The 23,713-nt window shown below is 44.1% G+C and overlaps 1 protein-coding gene across 2 annotated transcripts in view; it reads right to left on the bottom strand.

Moving 5' to 3' along the window:
* Positions 1-23,713, bottom strand: part of PIGB (phosphatidylinositol glycan anchor biosynthesis class B) — a 49,852-nt gene that overhangs the window by 20,584 nt on the left and 5,555 nt on the right. For both annotated transcript variants that reach the window (XM_068275489.1, XM_068275490.1), the window contains 8 exons: positions 18,519-18,639; positions 17,479-17,583; positions 14,409-14,539; positions 14,183-14,323; positions 9,080-9,131; positions 6,126-6,337; positions 2,943-3,007; positions 836-1,037 (listed from right to left, as the gene is read on the bottom strand). In XM_068275489.1, coding sequence (XP_068131590.1) covers positions 836-1,037; positions 2,943-3,007; positions 6,126-6,337; positions 9,080-9,131; positions 14,183-14,323; positions 14,409-14,539; positions 17,479-17,583; positions 18,519-18,639 — 1,029 coding nt within the window. The remainder of the gene's footprint in view (positions 1-835; positions 1,038-2,942; positions 3,008-6,125; positions 6,338-9,079; positions 9,132-14,182; positions 14,324-14,408; positions 14,540-17,478; positions 17,584-18,518; positions 18,640-23,713) is intronic.

Here is a 23,713-nt window from a genome sequence, read left to right as displayed (position 1 = left end):
ATCTGACAAATCAGACATGCTCAGCATTGCATGTTTCAGGACATATCAGATTAACTTGCATTGCCTAAACAGCGTAGAACAGCTCAAGTGAATCTGATAATTCTGGTATGGCAAGCTCATCAATAAGCTTCTACGAGAAGTGAAACGTTTGAGTATTAACTTTTCCAGCAACTTGGGAACCATATTAGCGTTATGTTTAAAAGGACAGCTGTAACCTCTATAAAAAAAAAACCCACCTAAGAGATGCATCTGAATCCCTTGGTGCCTTCCTGTTCCTTCGCTACATCCCCTTGTGCCACTGCCAGGACCCCCCTTTTAGATCTCCCGCCAGCCGCGTCTGTGTGCCTGAGTGCTTCCAAAGACAAGCAGCTCTGTACTGCACATGCGCAAGTCTGCATGCACAGTGCGGAGATGCTCGTCGTCTTCGGCGTACTTCAGTGGAGACCCAAAGGCCTCAACATTGAACATCGACAAGATGAGTGACAGCTTCTCTGTCAGGTTTCAGGAGCAGGGAACCACTGAATTTCCTTGAAGGTAACTGGGTGACACAGCTACGAGGGATGTACCAAAATCTGAAATATTGCTTGAAGGTCATGAACATCTTTGTTACCTTTATTACTGAAACCTGGTGTGAGACGAGGAGGCTGCCATCTTTGTTCCCCTGAAACAAAACCTAAATGCTCCGACTGCACTGGCTGCTTGCCTGTTGCAAATCTGTGGTTATGAAACCAAAAGGCAACATACCAGATAGGCAGTCACATTTTCATAAGGAAATAGGAATGATCGCTTCCATACTCCTTACAAGTTCACTTTAACTAGTACTACAACGGCTTACCTGTAGTGAGGAATGGAGTGGCATGGCATCAAAACCAAGAGGGAAGAATTCTCCATTCCGCACAGCTGCTGAATGTTGGACATTATGTCAAGTGTTCCTCTTTGATGCACTAAGCCGGTATATAGTGCAGGAAGCATATTTGACAACACTAAAAGGCCAATCGCTGTTTTCTTCCATCGTTTAAAATGGGATAAAGATAATCCTGTTTAAAAAAAACAAACAAACATTTGCTTACATGTTATGACTTACTTATTAAACTTAAACAGTGGATCTTAAAGGCAACTAAACACTTGGAACTAAAAATATATAAAATGAACCTCGGTTCATAATAGAATGGGCTATCAGGGGGAGAGACTGCAGCTGTGCCACATTTTGAGGTTCCCAGCAAAGTTGCGTAATCGCTGCAATGCATGCCGGGACATGTAGTCCGTAGAGTACAGAGATGCTAGGAACATCAAAATGCAGCACAGCTGTGGTCTCTCCTAAGGAAGATGGCAGATCTCATACAGATGAGAGGTCAGAGGGGCACCACCCCGTAGCTTTAGCGGGAATACATAAGGTATCAAAAAGGAATATTTACTACAAGCCACAAAGCCGGTTTAATAACGGGCTGGCATGTGACCCCACACTCGCACCCATTCCAACTGCTGACCAAAGCTCGCCAATGGCTCGTGCCATGTGCCAGGCAAGACCGTACGGACACAGGTGTATGCAGTGACAGAGTATTATATATGATTTTTGAGACATTCCATATGCTGGTGTAACTAGCGATATTACAGTCCTAAAAAAAAAAAAAACTAAAACAAAAACTTTGCTGCTTTACTAATGAGGTTAATGAGTATGCAATCAACTCAGCTGACAAGGTGTGGACTGAAGGTTAAGGTGGTACACTGGTCATCCTCTCTTATATACCCATGGCTCTCAGCAATTAATTAAAAGCTTCAAATCCAAGACTGTGGCCTCTTCCAGCACTCAGCTCCATGGGGTGACTTTGAAAGACCAAGCCACCACCCAAAGGGTGTACAGACAGACATTTATCATAGGCTTCACTGCAGGGACTGGGAACACAGGACATGATAGAGTAGAAAAGGATGATTCGGGACTGGAGAAAGCCTTTGTGAGAAAGATTATCTTCATTCCAGTTTGTTTTATATACTTTTTGTCTGGAGATGGAGGTAAATCACATTTAGTAAACCACAATAATGCTGGGAACACACAATGCAATTTCCCGTCCGACTGACGTGTGATTGGATGGGAAGTTGTACTGAGTACAAGTCCAAATTGCTCCTGATCGATAAATTGATTTTGCAATGTCAAAATCAATCTCTTTCTCAATCAGAACTAGGTCACACGTCGGAAATAATCCTGTTGATTGGACAGGAATTTGCATTGTGTATTCCCAGCAAAAAGCGAGTACTGTTTCTAAACACTAAACTTTCCAGTCCCACCAGAAGGTGGAGTTTCAGACAAATATGAGTTACACGGTTTTTTAAAAAGGGGAAAAAAAAAAAAACCCTTTTAGGACTGCACAGCTCTGGCACCTTAACCAAAGCCTTTTTCCCCATTTTACACTGCGATTGGTTCACAGCGATGATTATTATTATTTATACACTGCTGTCATCTTCCACAGTGCTTTACAGATTATATCTAGTAATGTCACTTTGTCCCATTAACTTATCTGTATGTTTTTGGAATGTGAGAGGAAGCCGAAGTGCCCAGAGGAAACCCACACATACACGGGCAGAACATACAAACGCCATGCAGATAGAAACGGGGACCCAGTACAGCAAGAATATGCCACTATCCTGCTATGCTGCAAGGCTATCCTCTACGCCAGCATGCTGCCTATGTCATCACAGGGTCAGAAACTAATGACCAGCATACAGAGCTCAGCTGGGTACAGCAGCAATGGAAGCACACAGCCATAAGTGACTGAAAACAATGCCCTGGCAGGAATAAGAGGCAGTAAACAGGGCATAGATTTCACGCACCTACTTTTTGTCCGTAAAAGGATAGTAATAATGAAAATCATGATACATTTTCTTACTGCAGCAATAGAAATAAATGGAAAAAAGGTGCATCATTTTGTATCATCATCTTTACTTACCAGAGAACACCATGCAAAGGGGCAGTACCGGATAGATAAAGCGAAATTCTTTATGGCTCAAAAAGCTTTAAAAGAAAGAAAGAAAGAAAAAAACACCACAATTAAATTACCATTCATTGTTACACGGGTCAACACTGGCAAGAGCGATCATCAGTGACAAGCTGAGAGAGACAGACATCCCCTGCATTACTACTATTGGCTGGAGCTATTTGGTGAACACAGGGGTGCCCCATCATTCTCTTTACATGCATGCTGCTGGCTGTGGATTTCTAGAAGATAGGGTACTGGATCTCAAATTGTTGCCGTTTGTAGGGTGTCCATCCATAAATACAAAACTATACACTGCACTTTCACAATGCATCCTAATCCTAGCTCTACTGCACTTGGCATTGTATAGTATGTACGTTTTAGCACAGAGGCTGGCCTCTCAGTCTGTAGTGCAGTGGCCCATTTCTGCTCCTGTGGTGCCAGCTGGATGCCTCGCAGCTGAGGCTCAGAATTTACTTGATGGTGGCAGGGAACCCCAGGGAGATGGACCTGCACACCTGAGGACCACAACTGTAACAAAGCCAGGGCAGGGAAATAATAAAAAAGGCTAAACCCCGTTAGTTAGGGCTCGTTTCCACTATCGCGAATCCGCATGCGTCCAACGCATGCAGATTCGCACATGGTATGCAAGTAAATGGGCCTGTTTCCACTGTTGCGTTGGTGATGTGCGTTTTTTTGAGCGGTGAAAAAACACACAAAAGAGCCAACGAATTCGCCTGAGAGTGGAATGCATGCGAATCGCATGCAATGTATTTAATAGGGAAATCGCATGAGTTTTCCCCATGCGTTTTTTGCCGCGAATTCGCATAGGTACCGATGTAAATTCACACAGGCAGTGACATGGTTAAAATCGCATATACCCTCACCTATGCGAATTCGCGGCAAAAAACGCATGGGGAATCGCATCCACATGCTAATTTATCAGCGGTGGAATCCAGGCGATTCCGCACCGCAATAGTTGAAACGAGTCCTTACGCAGCATCCCCCAAATAATGACTTAGAAAGGTGCATTGTATCCTATAAATCAGAACATAAAAGGATGATGAATATTCCCACTGACAAAATTGAAGAAAATTGCTTGTCATTCACATTCATCTTACAGTTTGTTAGGAAAATGCACATATACAGGTAGTCCCTGGTTAACAAACGAGATAGGGACTGTAGGTTCATTCTTAACCTGAATCTGTTAAGTCAGAATGCTGTGCCATCTCTGTGCCCTTGGCTCCAATGTGCCCCCCCCCCCTTTTGCCTCCAGTGTCCCCCTCTTTCTCCTCCAGTGCCTGTTTCCCCCCCCCCCCCTCGGGGCTTTCCCTGCATCTCTCTTTGTCCCCCTCTGGGCCTCCCCTCTGCCTCCAAGCAGCAGTGCTGGACTCACCTTCCAGCCAGAGTCCAGCACTGTCTGTCTAGCCACTCAGCCTCCTGCAGCATCTAGTGTATAGCACCGCTTCCTGTATGTCATGTGAGGGGGGGGCACTTCATCAAACCTCCCCCCCACCACCACGGAAATTACATTATCGCGATGTGATCAAGCCTTTCATGTTGGCGGGTCGTTTGTAAGTTGGGGACTACCTGTGTACAGGATAGTGCAAGAAAGACTGGTCAAGTTGCCTGCTACAAGTGGAAGTATACAGGCAGATGCTGGCTAGCCCCAGTTAGCCTCTTACTCTAGGTCTACTTTGTGTATCCTCTTCAGCTTAAAGGTAACCTAAACGAAGAAAAAAAAAAAAAAATAAAATCAGTCGACGATCCACCAATCCCAATACTTAGTATCGTTCTTGCCAACTGGCCAGTCGATGGCCACTGCACCTGCATGGCCTTGGCCGCGCGCTTGAGCATGCTCCCACGCACACTTCTGCATGCGCAGAACGCTCCCGGTGGCGGGAACGGGACAGAGGACAAGCAAAGCCAGAGCCGCGCAGGCGCCATGCACATGGCTGAATTGGCAAGAACGAAACTTAGTGGCAGCAGGGCACTGGAGACTCGATCTCTGCACAGAGCAGCTGCAGGGGGGACCTGGTAGAAGCCCCAGGTAAGTGATTTTTTTTTTTATTATTCAATTTAGGTTCCCGTTAATGAATCCTGACCATAAGCTGATAAACTTCCCATATCAAAAATGCATCTGAGTTTGAAACACAAAAAAAAACAAAAAAATTACAACATTTAAATAAACCCTGCTAAATGTGTATTGTTGACAAAAACAGGAACTAGGCCCCACATGAGAAGGTTAAATGGGAATCCTGAAGTGAAAGAAGGAGGGTGCTACTGCTGAATTCCTTTTAAACAAGCTGCTTGCTTCTTCACCGAGTGAACCTGCTCTCCTCCCTTAAGGGCTGGTTCACACGGACGCTTGCAGGGCAGTAAACGACTCAAATAAAAAGACAAGTGCTTGTTACCGTTGCTTACCCTTGTATGCGCACAACCGCCGCACTTCCGTGTCCCCTTGTGGGGGTCAAAACTGCTGATTGCTGGGTAGCACCGCTGAAAGTTGATAAAATGCTTTTCTGCATGGTTGCAGAGGAGCTTTTGAAATGAGACGCCTGCATTCTGCGTCACTGATCAGTGCAAATGACTGCATGCATGTTAGATATGTGTGATTCTGACATCTGAGGAATGCACATAGCCAAGGCAAATGGTCTTTTTAAAACATAGGACTGATAGAGACTATCATATTGCTTTTTAGGGCATCCAACGCATGCGGATTCGCACATGTAATGCAAGTGGATGTGCCTGTTTCCACTGTAGCGTTGTTGAGGTGCGTTTTTTTCAGCGGTGAAAAAACGCACAAAAGAGCCGCAGAATTCGCCTGCGAGTGGAATGCATGCGAATCGCCGCTAATGTATTTAATAGGGAATTCGCATGCTGTTTTGGTATGCGAATTTTCATGCGAATTCACATGAAATCAATTGAAAAGCACACCGGCATTGCCATGGTTAAATTCACAGACATCGTCATCCATGCGAATTTGCACGAAAATTCGCATCCGCATTTTGCCGCAGCGATTTCGCAACGCAATAGTGGAAACGGGCCCTTAGGGAGTTTTCTCATTAAACAAAAACAACAACAACAAAAAACACACCTTGGCTGCATTAGGATTGTATTTAGCATCCAATAAGGCCAACACCACATTCCAGTTACCTGTATATCAGCACAGTCCAGATAACAGCTACTAGAAGAACTCTATATCTCTTCGGGGACACAATGCAGCCATGTATAAAGAATGGTAGGTGGGTGCCGATGATGACTGGAAAGCCCTGCGTGATGTACCAGTGCCATGGATGAGACCCATAGAATGATCCAATATTTTGCAGCACATTAAACTTCAGAAAGTTCCACTGAACAAAAGTCCACTAAAAACAAAAAGCAGAATATGGCTGTGACTGGAGATCCTCAATAACAAAATGAACATGTACCATATATAATACAGAATTAGTGTACAGCATTTACTCGCTTTTTCCATGCTCTTGTCCAAGTTAAATCAGACCAGTCTTACAAAGGAATTACTAGGTCTCACACACACACACAAAAAAAATATTCACTGCTGTTTCACATTGAATATTACAGTAAGAGTTGCAATTTCGCCATTCTCGTTCAGGGAACGAATAAGAGAGTAGGATTGTGGGATGAATGAAGGCAATAAACTGGTTTAGGCCCAGTGCACATCAAAAACCTATAGCAGATCTGCAAACCGCTAGAGGTTTTTGAAGCAGATTTCAGAGAGATTTCTAGGCACGTTTTCAAAAATGCCTAGCGTTTTTTGGAGTGTTTTTGTGTAGCACATTTCAAATATTGTTACAGTAAAAGCTGTTACTGAACAGCTTCTGTAACAAAAACGTCTGGAAAACCGCTCTGATCTAGCGTTTTCAGAGTAGTTTTCCACTTTCCTATACTTTAACACCTCAGAAATCTAAAAAAAAATAAAAAATGCTGCAGCCCCCAAATTTGCATTTGTGGAAAAAACGACCCGCTCTGGTGTGCACCATCCCATTCACTTTCATTAGCCAAGCGGTTTTCCCTCTGCAAGCGTTGTAAAACACGCTCCAGAACCGCTCTGGTGTGCACCAGCCCTTAGAGCTGGTGGTTAGACGGTGCAAATGACCAAATGGGGATGGGGGGGGAAATAAAAAAAAAATTATAAGATAGATAGAGATAGATAGATATATCAAAAAGAAAAAAAAAAAAAAAAGAAACCCCACACCACTAAACAACCAATGATTTCTAGAGCAATTTCAAGGAATACCATTTTGGGCTCTGCATTCCTTGAATGAAAAATCGCTCTGAAAATGCTGCAGACACAGATTACGAGTTTCGCAATTGCCCCTGTGGAATCACCGCCATAGGCTTGTACTGCCCCAGCTCTTGTGGAATCGCTGCAGATTCCTAGAAGGAGCTGCAGGAAGCACTCTGGTGGGCACCAGGCCTTAGGGCCCGTTCAGATCACAAATGCGGATGTCCATGCGTGCGGAACGCGTGCGGACCGCAACGCGTACGAACGCATGGCCATTCGCGTTTGTGTGCGTTGCGTGGCTGATCCCATCACTGAAAAGTGAATGGGACAGCCACGCGTTTTGTCAAAATCTGCGTGCAGCATGCGTTCCCGGACCACACAGGTCCGGAACGCATGCAGTGTGAACATCAGACAGTGCACTCTATGCACTGTCTGATGTAATGCGTGTCGGCCTCCTGCACGCGTTTCCAAAACGCGGCTGGAAACGCGTGCAGTGTGAACGGGCCCTAAGGCTATCAGTGTGTCTCAATACTGCATTTTCTATAAGCAAATTTGGTAGATAATCAGAAGTCAGAGTTTCCAATAGAAGTTATTCAGCTCCATTGCACTACAGCGAATAGTCATAATTCCAAACAAAACTTGGACAGCGCTGGGAGAGCCATGTGCAGCGATCACAGCAGAGATATAGATCACTCACCTCGCCAGGAGCCAGCGGCAGCAGCCCATCTTCCCTGTGTCTGCCCGGGGCCCCGCCACTATGCGGAAATTGCTGTCTGTACATTACGATAGAGCGCCATCTCAGCATAGAAATGCAGCGCCCACTGAAGGACAGGATTAAGACTTCCTGGGGAGGTGAGTGATCTAGGCTGCGCACTCTGCACAGGTGATGGGGTGCACTACCTGATGGCCTATTCTGAAGTGTGTGTGTTTCTACCTGTATTGGATCACATTCTGGCTACCAACACTCAGGAAGGGCTTGTTCACACTGCAGACATTTTTGGCTTTTTTTCGCCCGCGTGCATTTTTGAAAAACACCCCCCGACTTCGTGGACATTGAATGTCTATGAGAAAGTTCATATCAGCGCGGGTCGTGCGCTGTCCGTTCAGTAAAGCAGTGCGTGTACCATTTTTGAGGCAGGCTATTCCGCCTCAATGGAAAAAGTCTAGGAGCAACGCAAAACGCTCACAATATCGCTTTGTGTAGGGATTGTGCTCGTGTTTTTAAGAATACATACATTGTATTTTTCCGGATCCAAGAGTTCACTCCCTGACTTGAGTGAAGGGGGAAATGACACCGCAAAAACAGCCCAACGCTGATGGACACGCGAGCTGAATGCAATGTGAACAAGGCCAAAAAGATGGAGCGGGGGGGAGAAATATTTGTACTGCTTTCAGAAACTAAATCTTGAAATAATCATACCGCTAAGGAGGTTAGGTGAGCAAGTGTGGTATCCCATGATGCATCCCTCCCGAATATGAAAATCATCTCTATGCCCCTGAAAGCCAGGAACACATCTAGAACTGCTGGTGTATAGAAAGCCTAAACAGTATCTTATAAATTTTACAGAGCCAACATGCAGACAGCCCGTTTTGGACTTTCTAGTCCTCATTGGTGCATGGCATGCATTGATATGGCTCTATGGGAAAGGACTTGGACGAGCAGCACAAAGTACCCAGACAGCTCATCATCTATCTGGGTATTCTGTAAAATTTACAAGCTCACTTTACATCAGTGGTTCTGGATGTGCCTGGCTTTTAGGGACACAAATACTGTAGATTTGCATATTTGGGAGTAATGTATATAGAAATACCTGATAAAACAGTCAGAATATAGAACTAACTATCAGCAGTCAATGAAACTTACCTTACCAAAAAATACTCTGTCAATTATCAGTGAGGTCCCAAAAGTAAAGAGTCTACAAAGTAAAAAGATGATGATTGAGAGGCAATGTGCAATTCTATGCCAGCATTAGATGCTACACACAAACAAACCACATGTCAACAATCACAGCCTGTATTATAGCAATCTGGATCAGGATTCTGAACTCAACTGGCATTCCTAAAGCCCAGCCCCAAGCATAAATATACTATCTTAGTAATCAGGGCAAAGGTGGCCATACATCTGAAGACTTGGCAGCTAATTGACCATCAGATTTGATAATCATCAAATCTGATAAAAATCAGTGCCAAGAGCTTGCCGATGGACAATTTCAGGCCAAAATTGGTCACATGCATCGACATGCTAGAAAATATTGGGCAGATATGCGTGATCATGCATGTAGTGGTAACATGGACGAAAGCGATAGAAACCCCTGGCCGCATCCCCCACAAATGTACATGAACCCGCCCCCCACACATTTATACTATACTTGTGGGCCGCTGTATCTGCACTCTACTTCCTGTGTGATGTCACACAGTAGAACCAAAAAACAGAATGTGCCTCAAAAACACAGCACCAGCCCAGTAATTATAAAAGTATACAATCTTTATTGAACAACCATAAAACATAATTAGGGGACAAAAAGGATACTGCCAAAGATTGTGAAAAGATTGAGCAGAAGTAGGGAGAAATAAGGACAACCAGAAATGACTGGCTGAAACAGTGAAAAGTGCGGTTCCTAGCAGGAGAACAGGAAGTTGAAGTCAGTTGACCACCGGTGATCCTAAACGATTCTCCTGGATGGGCTTTATCAAGGATAGCTATGTGACCTTTTCAGGCCCCATTATATACAGAGCGCCAACAAGGAAATGAGAGAGGGGGGCAAGCTAACGTGAAGCAGTGTGCCCCATGTGTTATTTGCCAGCAACCAGGTGGGGTGCGAATGATGAAGAGTGCAAAGACAGCTGCGCACAGGTAAAGCACCTGGGGGGAGGGGCGCAGCGAGGTGACGTCACAAGGCCAAAACCCGAAAGATTTCATGGTGAATATGATCAGGAATCAGCATGCAGTTTATGGCAGCCAACAGATTGGATCAGAAAGAGAGGTCTCTTGGTCGATCAGCTGCCAAAATCACTAGATCTATGGCCACCTTAAAGAGGAGCTTTAAATAAGGACTGATCATCATTCCAATCAGTAGCTGATACCCACTTTACCATGAGAAATATTTTCCTTTTCTCAAACGGATCATCGGGGGGTCTGTATGGCTGATATTGTGGTAAATCCCTTCCCACAGTGTGATGTCATGACCATAGTCCTGACAGTCTGCTGACTGTGAACCTCAGTGCATTGTGGGAAACAACATTTTTTTTTCCAACTGCCAAGCAAGCAGAATCGCCATCTGTGCATTGAACTCTCAGTAACGAACATTCTGTACAAAATCACACGGCTGGACTAAAGAGGTCACCACCAGTGACAAAATACAGAATGTAAATAAAGGAGAGGAAAGATCTTACAATGGCAAACACTGACTAAATAATATGAACATTGTATAAAAAAAAAAAAAAAAAAAAAAAAAAAGCACATTTTATACAGTATTATTTTCACTACAGTTCTTCTAAGCCCTTTCCAAGTGGTGCCCTCTTGTACAGAATAAGGCTTCTGCAAGTACACATAAGTCTTTTAAAAATTCGGTCACATTCCATGGAGCAGCTGAGTAAAAGGAGTTAAAACAATCTCTCTCTGCAAGAAGGGCTGGTGTTGCTATGTGGCGAAGTACTTAGAAACAGAAAACGGATGTTTGTCACTGCCCTGCTATCAACTAGGAAAACATCTGCAAACTAAAGGGAACCTAAACAGAAGGATAAGGATTTTTCCTTTTAAAATCATACCAGTTGCCTGACTCTCCTGCTGATTCTGTGTCTCTAATACTTTTAGGCACAGCCCCTCAACAAGCATGCAGATCAGGTGTTCTGACTAAAGTCAGACTGGATTAACTGCATGCTTGTTTCAGCCACTACGGCAGACAGAGATTAGCAGACTGTGAAGCAACTGGTATCGTTTAAGGCTGCTTACACACAGGGATGTTACAGGCGCACATTAGTGCGCCTGTAACGCTCCCCCAACGCACAGCAATGTAACACAAGTGGGCTGTTCACACAGCCCACGTTGCGTTACATGTAACGCTGCACGTTCTCCCGACAGTGCAGCATGCTACGGCGTTAGAGCGGCTATAGCCGCGTTAGACTGTTTGCACATGCTCAGTGGGGGGCAGAGAGGAGGCAGGGAGAGCCAGCTACAGTAGCCGCGCACATGGCTACTTAATATTTACTGCACTGGCGGCAGCTGATTGGCCGGCGGGACCACGTGATGCGGAGTGTCTCGCTCCGCATCACGTGGTCCCGCCGGCCAATCAGCGCCACTCTGGGAGACCTTATAGGGATAGAGCCGCCTAACGCGGCTCACTCTACCGTCCTATCTTGCAGCACCATACGTTGTGTTAGGTGCACGTTATGCGACCTTAACGTGGCACCTAACGCAACGTCTTGGTGTGCAAGTAGCCTAAAAGGAAACATCCCTATCCCTCTCAGTTAAGGTTCCTTTTAAAATGTAATTAAAATTCAGTGTGAAACCACATGGTATCTAGAACCTAGGTTCTCAACGTGTGGTACGCGTACCCCAGGGGGTACTTCTGATGGTTCCAGGGGGTTCTCGGGCTTTATATACTTAACCAAGAATAACAAATTTAGAGTTGTAGAAAATGATAAATCCTATTTAAACAACACCAAATTAGTGTTTTAGCGAATTAAAAGCAATAGTAAAGGCTTGGAAATAGTTTAGAACCAATTATCATGTACTAGCTTTAAATATATATTTGTCAAGGGATACTTGTGATAATGTTTACTATGCTAAGGGGTACTTGGTGAGTACAGGGTTTTAAAGGGGGTACATACCAATAAAATGTTGAGAAACACTGATCTAGAGGAATGGTCATATCAGCTTCTGCTAATGACAGTAGAGGTCAGCACATTAACCGCTTCACCACTGAGGAGTTTTACCCCTTCAGCATCCGAACAATTTTCACCTTTCAGCGCTCCTTACATTCATTCGCCTATAACTTTATCATTACTTATCACAATGAAATGAACTATAGCTTGTTTTTTTCGCCACCAATTAGGCTTTCTTTAGGCGGGACATTATGCCAAGAATTATTTTATTCTTAATGTGTTTTAATGGGAAAATAGGAAAACATTTTTTTAAAAAAAAAAATCATTTTTCAGTTTTTGGCCATTATAGTTTTTAAATAATGCATGCTACTGTAATTAAAATCCATGCAACTTATTTGCCGATTTGTCCCGGTTATTACATCGTTTAAATTATGTCCCTATCACAATGTTTGGCGCCAATATTTTACTTGCAAATAAAGGTGCATTTTTTTTCAGTTTTGCGTCCATCCCTAATTACAAGCCCATAATTTATAAAGTAACAGTGTTCTACCCCCTTGATATAAATATTTAAAGATTTCAGTCCCTAAGATAACTATTTATGTTTTTTTTAATTGTAATTTATTTATTTTTTTATTACCAAAAAAATAAATAAAAAAAAAACAAAAAAATTGGTAACAATTGGGGAGTGTGGGAGTCAATGAGTTAATTTTATATTAGAAAATAATGTATTTGTATGTGAAAAATGTTTTTGGGTGTAGTATTACTTTTTGGCCACAAGATGGCCACAGTAATTTTTTGTAAATGCGTCCTGCAAGCGTAGGAAGTACGCTTGCAGGAGGTTCAGGGAGGCTGCGAAACTTGATTTTTTTTTTTCACAATGATCGCGCTGCTTCTCATAGAAGCAGCCGATCATTGCTGGGGGGCAGAGATCAACGAACGGGAATGTTTTTTTTCCGATCATTGATCTCCAGACGAGCGGGCAGCGGTGTGCACGATCGCGGGAGGCGCGCACGTGCGAGCGCAGACAGAGGCGGCAGCGGGTGCGTATATCTATGTTCCGGGCGGGGAGCTGGAGTCCAAAGGAGCGTAGATATACTGTACCTGGGCGGCGAAGTGGTTAAAGGTCTACTAACCCTAGCAACAAATCCATGGCCATAGCACCTGAATGAGAGCAGGACTGCTGCGCGCCAACTGGAAGCAGCTGCCACTGGAGTGACCTTGCTTTAACTGGAAGGAGCAGCTTCTGTATTCAAGTCTTTTGAAAAGGAGTGGTATTTTGCTAGGTAACTCCTGAAGTGAGAGTAATATGGAGGCTGCCATATTTATTTCATTTTAAATAATGCAAATTGATGGCTGTCCTGCTGAGCCTCTGCCTCTAAGAGTAGGAACACACTAGGCAGAATCGCATTTGTGTTTTACAATGCACATACGCCATTCTGCCTAGTGTGCTCCTACCCTAATACTTTGAGCCATAGACCAAGGACAAGCATGCAGACCATAGACAAGCATGCAGATCAGGTTCTCTGACCCAATTACCTACATGCTTGTTTCAGGTGTGAAATTCGGACACGGCTGTTGCAGAGAAAGAGGGCCAGTGCACACCAAAAACCTCTAGCAGATCCGCAAAACGCTAGAGGTTTTGGAAGCAGATTTTCGGAGCGATTCTAGGCATGTTTAGAGAGGTTTTCTAAACATGCCTAGCGTTTTCTGGAGCGTTTTTGTGTAGCAGATTTCATATATTATTACAGTAAAGCTGTAACTGAACAGCTTCTGTAACAAGAATGCCTGGAAAACCGCTCTGATCTAGCGTTTTTCAGAGCAGTTTTCCACTTTCCTATACTTTAACATTGAGGCAGAAACGCCTCAGAAATCTAAAAAATGCTGCAGCCCCCGAGTTTGCGTTTGTGGAAAAAACTGACCACTCTGGTGTGCACCAGCCCACTGAAATACATAAAAAAAACGCTCCAGAACTGCTCTGGTGTGCACCAGCCCAGAGATCAGCAGGACTGCCAGGCAATTGGTATTGTTTAAAAGAAAAATAAATATGATAGCTTCCAGATAAGGCTTTATGAAGTTTTACAGATTAGAAGTAGAATATACTGTGAAAGAATGCCACCATGCAACATTAAACTGCAAAACTCACCCGACAGGTAAACACTGCTGTAAAATCAAGTCTAGTTTTTTCTGTTCTTTAAAGAAGTGATAAATAAGCAAAGGAATCCAGAGAATAATAGCCGTTGGTCTGATCAGAAAGGCCAAAGCCACAAAGAACAGATACCTGGTGCTAGAAAACAAGAAGAGTGAGATTTTTAGTACACCAAAGAGGAATACACAGAAGCTGCTCAGCCAGTTTTGTGGCACATTTTTACCTGTTCTTTGTAGTGGAGCCTTCCAGAGGAAAATAATACAAAGCAAAAGTACCCAGTACAGTTTCCATTGTGTTTGTGAGAGTTCTTGTGCAGCAGTACCATGTAAACCAAGAGCACAGCTGACAAAAGTACTGAAACAAAAAAGGAAAGGTGTACAGAATTATAAAACATGATATGCAGTTATTGATGATACTACGGGGTGAATTTACTAAACTGCGGGAAGCAGAATAACAGTCTGGATTCATACTAGTCTGGTTTTCTGTGCGACTTCTGCACAGGAAAACTGAAAACCAATGTTCATTAATGGGCTAGTTGACACTTGAAAGTTTTTTTCACATGCAGAAAAACAACTGAACAACTGACAGCAATGCAGAAGGAAACTCATGCAGAAGACTCATAGGGGGACATTTATCAAGAGTGAGACAAAATATTGGTAGGTGTTTAGAAATCTGTGCAGAACTGTCTCAGACATCCTAAGAAATTACTAAATAGTGCAGTTTCCTGTTAGGAATAGGAGTTACGAAGGTCTCTAAGACAGTGCAGTGTGTGAGAGGAATTGCTGTTGCTGAGGTAACCAATACATCTGCTGTATTGCATCAATGTCCACCACTGGAAGGGTTAAGCACAGAACAGCTTCACAGGACACCTGGCAGCAGGGCACTTCACAAATCATGCCTAGCCTGCACTGCTGCACAAGATGTAGAACTGCTATTAAGCACTTCTTAATCTGTGGCAGTTTAGGGATGGATATGCACTTTTCTTAACAGTAGTGCAGCTCTAGAAATCCACGCTAAACTGCCGCTATTTCCTAGGATTTGAGAAGTTTCTTATCATGCAGAACAGTTCCTCTGCTGGTTAGAACAGTTTAAGAAGAAAAAAAATGCCAGTAATTCTTTGATAAATCTGGCCCACAGACCAGTGTGAATCCAGCTTTACTCTTCAGGCCAGTTTCACACTGTAAACTGACGGCAGCAATGCGACGTGTCGCACCCGCCGCACTCCCAGAAACAGGTCTTCAGGGAGCACCACATTAGTTCCCAGCGTTCCCTGCCTGGTCACGCACTTGCCGTCACTTCCTGCTTAAGGGGGGGGGGGGGGGGGGGGGGGGGGGGAGTATGCGGAAGTGCATGGAAGCACATTGTGAAAAATACGCTTCTGCGCATGCGCACTGCAACGTCAACAATTTTTTTTTTTAAAACTGCGTCGCCAAAATAAAAAAAAAAAGATCTTAATTGCTAGATCATTGCCAAAGTGAAAATTCAAAACAATACAAATGACGTTTGTAAGTAAATTTAAGAGAAAAATTACTAGGCATCATAACTACCTCACTATTAGGTCGACTTAGCTGATTTTTTTTAACTCATAGTAGCGGCCATGATGGTGAAGTATCGTGGTTGCAATACTTCACATCTCGCTGCACATTAAAGGAGTGCCCAATATTTGAAAGGAGCGTGCGCAGCACTACCACGTGTAGCATTCATACCCTTATTTTTTTTTACTTGCGCTGCTGAATTTTAACAAATCGACCTGCAAATCCATATCATCTCCTGCTGTCTACCAGTGATGAACTGTGCTTCACTCAACTATAGGCCAAGCATCTGTCCACATCTCGTGGTGACACCATTATACCATGCCCCTAGGTGCCAAGTCTATACATAAACAGTTACGTATGTGAATAGGTCCAGCCCCATGGGAAGTGTACAATGTACCCACTACAAATGTGCATCTAGAAGAAATGCATGTGGACAGTGTTGCAAGGTCTCTGCCTAGGTTGGACACCATATACTGCTGGTGAGATGTGGGGAAACTGAAATATACAGGATCTTCTCAAAAAATTAGCATATTGTGATTAAGTTCATTATTTTCTGTAATGTACTGATAAACATTAGACTTTCATATATTTTAGATTCAAATACACACAACTGAAGTAGCTCAAGCCTTTTATTGTTTTAACCACCCTGGCGTTCTATTAAGATCGCCAGGGAGGCTGCGGGAGGGTTTTTTTTTTATTAAAAAAAAAAAAAAAAAAAAACACACTATTTCATGCAGCCAACTGAAAGTTGGCTGCATGAAAGCCCACTAGAGGGCGCTCCGGAGGCGATCTTCCGATCGCCTCCGGCGCCCAGAATAAACAAGGCAGGCCGCAATGAGCAGCCTTCCTTGTTTCGCTTACCTCGTCGCCATGGCGACGAGCGGAGTGACGTCATGGACGTCAGCCGACGTCCTGACGTCAGCCGCCTCCGATCCAGCCCTTAGCGCTGGCCGGAACTTTTTGTTCCGGCTACGCTGGGCTCAGGCGGCTGGGGGAACCCTCTTTCGCCGCTGCATGCGGCGGATCGCCGCACTGCAGCGGCGATCAGGCAGCACACGCGGCTGGCAAAGTGCCGGCTGCGTGTGCTGCTTTTTATTTGAGCCAAATCGGCCCAGCAGGGCCTGAGCGGCAGGCTCCGGCGGTACTGGACGAGCTGAGCTCGTCCAGGCCGCTCAGCTGGTTAATATTGATGATTTTGGCATACAGCTCATGAAAACCCCAAATTCCTATCTCAAAACATTAGCATATTTCATCCGACCAATAAAAGAAAAGTGTTTTTAAAACAAAAAAATTAGTCAACTTTCAAATAATTATGTTCAGTTATGCACTCAATACTTGGTCGGGAATCCTTTTGCATAAATGACTGCTTTAAGGCGGCGTGGCATGGAGGCAATCAGCCTGTGGCACTGCTCAGGTGTTATGGAGGCCCAGGATGCTTCGATAGCGGCCTTAAGCTCATCCAGAGTGTTGGGTCTTGCGTCTCTCAACTTTTTCTTCACAATATCCCACAGATTCTCTATGGGGTTCAGGTCGCGGAGAGTTGGCATGTCAATTGAGCACGGTAATACCATGGTCAGTAAACCATTTACCAGTGGTTTTGGCACAGTGAGCAGGTGCCAGGTCGTGCTGAAAAATGAAATCTTCATCTCCATAAAGCTTTTCAGCAGATGGAAGCATGAACCCACTTTTGAACCAGAAACAGCGGCAGAATATGATCACAAGTAATTTAATTTTTTTTTAATTTTTTTTTTAACTTACCACCCATTTTGCTACTTCTGAATTTTCCAGGCATTTCATTAGACCATACAGTCTTACATCTGCTAGGCCGGAAACCACAGCCTGAATCAGTCTTGGAATCCAGATCTACTAAAAAGATTATTACATTTAGAGCTGAACATGGCATCAGGATGTTGAAATGCACGTTTTATAATCTAGTCAATAGCAGGCTCAAACCTGAACTGTTCCTTAACCCTTTAGCAGCCACATATAGCAAAATTATAGGTGCGCTGCAGGGCTGATTTTTTCTGCCATTGGGAAAGTGTGCTGTCCCCAGCCTGGCAAAGCGGCGCAGGTAGCCTTCATCTATACTTGTTCCGAGTGGCTGGATCAGCTTCTCCTCAACTCGCGGTGCCGCAAAGCCAACATCCTCTTCTGAGTGATCCTCTTATGACATGGGATCGTAATCCAGGGGATGGTATCAGCGTTGCTGCACTTCATCGTGGTGCAAGAGTCTCTTCCATCACCGGGTGACGCTTCAATGCAGACACCGTCCCCTGGGTTACGATCACATGTCAGATCATGTGATCGGAACTCAGAAGAGGATGGCTGGAGTGCAGCACTGCAGGTAGATGAAGAGGAGAAGCTGATCCAGCCACCCGCAACAGGTAAATATAAAAAGGTGCCTGCGCCACTCCAATACAAGATAATGCGTGCAGGGCTGTTAGGTCAAGCGAGGTACACATATTACATTTTTTATTAGCCTGGAAAGACCTTTCATGGAAAGTGTATTCAGAAATTTAAAGTCAGTGCAAATGCTCCCTGGCGACATAATTAGGGATCTGTAGTGTCGGAATGAAATGTTTGCCAACAAGTGACCTCTATTGTTCTTTTGTAGTAACCCCCCCCTCCTCCCCCCCCCCCCCCCAGGAAGGGCACCCTTGCTTTTCCTCCCCGTAGAACAGAAATAAAAAAAAATTATTATTATTATTATTACCACAACAACATCTAAACAGGATTCAAAATATAGTAATATGATTCTCAAATTGTGTGTATGTAAAATAGTGGCATAGAATACATACCAAGAAGATAACGTCATCCTTGCCAATCCAGTCCAATATTTTATAAACACTTGCAAACAGTAAAGGATATGTGAAGCCTCTCAGTCCTTCATTCCATTCCCAAGTTAGGTAGCCATAATTACTATTGTTAAAGTTAATATTAATTTGTGATTATACCAGTGTAAAATGAAAAAAAATATTTATATTTGTAGCTCAAACAGTAAAGCGTACCTGAAGATATTCAAAAAAGTAAATACAGAATGGGCCTAATTCAATTTACTTTTTCTCATAGGAGGTCATTTTTAATCTTCTCTTTAAAATAACTTTTCAGCACTCTGTAATTGAAAAAGTACCAAAAAGTAGTTGAAAAAGTACTATCAACTTTATTTTGTGTGCTTTGTTTGCTGGTGGTTTAACCATTTGTGTACCAGCAGTCTCTGGCCACTTAAAGTGTGCCAGAGATGGTACACTGGCACTTATTTATACTTATTGGGGCTTCCTCCAGCCCCATGAGCACTGTGGCTTCCCTCGCCGCCGTCCTCCTCAGCCCCTCCGTTCTGGCACAATGGCTCCCAGTAATCCGGTCATCCGCACAGCTCCAGAGGACAAAAGGGCAATTGTGTGCATGGCCGAGCTGTGTATGCGCAGAAGGTCGCAACTGCCCTGATTACCGGGAGTAATTAGGGCATAATGGAGGGTCCAAGGAGGACAGCGAGGTAGGCCACAGTGCTCATGGGGCTGGAGGAAGCCCCAGGTAAGTATAAGTAAGGCCTAGTGCACACCGAGCGTTTTTTGGAGCGATCCGCCGGCCGCATCCGCCTGTAAAAACGCTTGGCTAATGTATTGCAATGGGATAGTGCACACCGGCGGTTTGAAGTTTTTGCCAAGCCGCAAACGCGCCTCCTGCTGCACGTTTGCGGTTTTCGGAAGCGTTTCGTCCTCAATGTAAAGTATAGGAAAAACGCAAACCACTCTGAAAAACGCTACTTCAGAGCAGTTTGCCAGGCGTTTTTGTTACAGAAGCTGTTCAGTAACAGCTTTTACTGTAACAATATGTGTAATCTGCTACCCAAAAACGCACCCAAAACCGCTAGGTGTGTTTAGAAAACGTCTCTAAACGTCTCTAAACATACCTAGAATCGCTCTGGAATCAGCTCCAAAAACCGCTAGCGTTTTGTGGATCTGCTAGCGGTTTTGGTGTGCACTGGGCCTAAGTGCTAGTTAACCATCTCAGTTCTCTTTAAGGGCCAGAGACTGCTAGTACCAAAAACAGGGCTTACTGACCTCTCACCGCACGGAATCACCGATGTTGCTGTTCACCTGAGGCTAAAGGTGCACTTGCTCTGCTGTTGCTATGACAGCAGAGCTCTGTGAGACAGTCGAACAGATTTCATTGGCTCCTGACCCTGTGATCAATGTGGTCTCTCCCAATGAAGCAGGCACACCATCCAATCTCAGATTATTGGGGTGCTTGGTGAAGTGGTATAGGCAGTACCACGTTTCCAATATATCCTCACGAACTCACCAGCACACCACCACTTAAAGCACTCCTTTATTGTGCATCCACAATTTTCCAACAATTGTTTCGGGGGCCACGCAGGGTCCCCCTTTATCAAGGCATGTGGTTACCACATGCCTTGATAAAGGGGGACCCTGCGTGGCCCCCGAAACAATTGTTGGAAAATTGTGGATGCACAATAAAGGAGTGCTTTAAGTGGTGGTGTGCTGGTGAGTTCGTGAGGATATACTGTGATCAATGTGGGCCAATGAGATTGGCTCATAGTGATGACGGGGTCAGGAGCCAATGAAATCGGCTCCTGACTGGCTTACAGAACTCTACTGTCATACCGAATCCTAACCAAGAGCTCAAATCCTTATCCATTAATAATTACATTGCATATTTTAATAAAAGGACAAAAAGTCATTTTTATGGCTATTTACCTGGTTTGAGTACAGCAGAATGAACCTTGCCTCTCTGGAGAGACCCAGAAAACTATTTTTTCAGTAAGAATAGGTTGTGTCGTTTCTTTCCACAGGCTTAGAATAGTCAGAAGGGAACGTTCCCCTTATAATTGAAAGGTGATTGTAGCTTACTGGTAAAATTGTGTGTAGTAAATTGTGTTTTCACTTGTACCCTCCAGGCCCATCTGTTTGCCCAACTCTAGCTACTCTGGTACATTGATTGCATCCATGAGATAGGATGGTCTGTGGGCTGAAGCAGATTGGAAGGTACTAAGGTCTGACCAGTAGGGGGCATGTGACAGTGCACATAATCTATTCCTGCTACTCGTTGCCTTCAGGATCCCCATTCTGGTCCTTTTTATTTTTTAGTGTCTTATGAGGAATCCTCCACAGAAAACACCTGAGGCAATGCAGAACTAGTAGTTTTGAACTGGGCAATATTGTATACCGCCAGAATCTGGACTTAACCTCCCTGGCGGTAAGCCCGTGCTGAGCACGGGCTATGCCGCACAGGAGGATTTCTCAGGCCCTGCTGGGCTGATTTGCATAATTTTTTTTTTTTGCAACACGCAGCTAGCAGTTTGCTAGCTGCGTGTGCATTCCGATCGCCGCTGCTACCCGCCGATTAGCCGCAGATCGCCGCACCCGCCCCCCCCCCCCCCAGACCCCGTGCGCTGCCTGGCCAATCAGTGCCAGGCAGCGCTGAGGGGTGGATCGGGACTCCCTTTGACGTCACGACGTCGGTGACATCATCCCGCCCCGTCGCCATGGCGACGGGGGGAAGCCCTTCAGGAAATCCCATTCTTTGAACAGGATTTCCTGATCAAAGATCGCCGGAGGCGATCGAAGCGGGCGGGGGGATGCCGCTGTACAGCGGCTATCATGTAGCGAGCCCTAGGCTCGCTACATGATTTAAAAAAAAATTAATAAAATGCTGTGTTGCCCCTGGCAGTTTCTAATAGACTGCCAGGCGGGTTAAAGAGGTGGCCATGCGCTGTTCGGCAGAGGTCTTATTCATATATCAGTTAAAGTGGACCTGGCCTCTTGCACAGGACTGAAGGAAAACATTGAGAACGGTACCCTGCATGTATTTAGAGAGAGTTTAGCCTGTCTATTTACCCCTCATCTGTGTCTAATCACAAGTTGTAATTTGATCTCTCCCCTGTGCCACCTGACTGCCATGGCAGATAAACTAATTTGAAAACACAGGATTTTAACAATATGTCTGCTTCAATGAAAGTAGGAAGTAGAAACCCTGGAGACTTGTGTGAAATTTGTATCAGCTGTAACAAAGAAATGTTTTTCTTTAACCACTTGCCGACCGCCCACTACCTATGGGTGGCGGCAAAGTGGCACGCCCAGGACTGCATAACGCCGATCGGCGGCGGATTCTGGGACACTGTATTACCGGGGATCGCGCGCATCCCCCGGCATTGGGCTCCGCCCACCCGCGACGTCAACCCACCGGCTGTTTAGAAGCGCCGGCAGGTTGTTAACCCCCCGATCTGCCGCAATGCAAGTGTATAATACGCTTATAACCGGTTCCACAAAATTCGCCCCCTCATAGACCACCTGTCATCAAAATTTGCAGATGCTTATACCCCTGAACAGTCATTTTGGGGCATTTGGTTTCAAGACTACTCTCACGGTTTTGGGCCCCTAAAATGCCAGGACAGTAAGGAACCCCACAAGTGACCCCATTTTAGAAAGAAGACACCCCAAGGTATTTCCGTTAGGTGTATGATGAGTTCATAGAAGATTTTTTGTCAAAAGTTAGCGGAAATTGATTTTTATTGTTTTTGTTTTTTTCCACAAAGTGTCATTTTCCACTAACTTGTGACAAAAAATAAAATCTTCTATGAACTCATCTAACGGAATACCTTGGGGTGTCTTCTTTCTAAAATGGGGTCACTTGTGGGGTTCCTATACTGCCCTGGCATTTTAGGGGCCCTAAACCGTGAGGAGTAGTCTTGAAACCAAATGTCTCAAAATGACCTGTGAAATCCTAAAGATACTCATTGGACGTTGGGCCCCTTAGCACACCTAGGCTGCAAAAAAGTGTCACGTGTGGCATCGCCGTTCTCAGGAGAAGTAGTATAATGTGTTTTGGGGTGTATTTTTACACATACCCATGCTGGGTGGGAGAAATATCTCTTTAAATGGACAATTGTGTGGGAAAAAAAAAAAAAAAAAAAAAAAAAAAAAATCTCATTTACAGAGATATTTCTCCCACCCAGCATGGGTATGTGTAAAATTACACCCCAAAACACATTATACTACTTCTCCTGAGTACGGCGATACCACATGTGACACTTTTTTGCAGCCTAGGTGTGGTAAGGTGCCCAACGTCCTATGAGCACCTTTAGGCTTTACAGGGGTGCTTACAATTTAGCACCCTCAAAATGCCAGGACAGTAAACACACCCCACAAATGACCCCATTTTGGAAAGTAGACATCCCAAAGTATTCAGAGAGGGGCATGGTGAGTCCATGGCAGATTTCATTTTTTTTTTTTTGTCACAAGTTAGCAGAAATGGAAACTTTTTATTTTTTTTATCACAAAGTGTCATTTTCCGCTAACTTGTGACAAAAAATAAAATCTTCTATGAACTCACCATGCCTCTTAGTGAATACTTTGGGATGTCTTCTTTCCAAAATGGGGTAATTTGGGGGGTATTTATACTATCCTGGAATTCTAGAACCTCATGAAACCCGACAGGTGCTCAGAAAAGTCAGAGATGCTTCAAAATGGGAAGATTCACTTTTTGCACCATAGGTTGTAAACGCTAGAACTTTTACCCAAAGCAATAAATATACACTTATTGGATTTTTTTTTAATCAAAGACATGTAGCACAATAAATGTGGACAAAAATGTATATAGAAATTTTACTTTATTTGAAAAATGTCAGCGCAGAAAGTTAAAAAAATAAAAATATCATTTTTTGACAAAATTCATGTCTTTCTTGATGAATATAATAAAAACTAATAAATTACAGCAGCAATCAAATAGCACCAAAAGAAAGCTGTATTAGGGACAAGAAAGGATGTAAAATTCATTTAGATAGTAGGTTGTATGACCAAGCAATAAACCGTTAAAGCTGCAGTGGTCTGAATGGAAAAAAGTGTCTGGTCCTTAAAGGGGAACTGAAGAGAGCTATATGGAGGCTGTCATGTTTATTTCCTTTTAATCAATACCAGTTGCCTGGCAGCCCTGCTGGTCTATTTTCTCTGCAGTAGTATCTGAATAACACCAG

This window comes from Hyperolius riggenbachi, chromosome 3 (assembly GCF_040937935.1).
Source record: "Hyperolius riggenbachi isolate aHypRig1 chromosome 3, aHypRig1.pri, whole genome shotgun sequence".
Classification (NCBI taxonomy): domain Eukaryota; kingdom Metazoa; phylum Chordata; class Amphibia; order Anura; family Hyperoliidae; genus Hyperolius; species Hyperolius riggenbachi.
The sequence above is the reverse complement of the archived record's forward strand: the minus strand, read 5'-3'. Positions and strand labels throughout refer to the sequence as shown.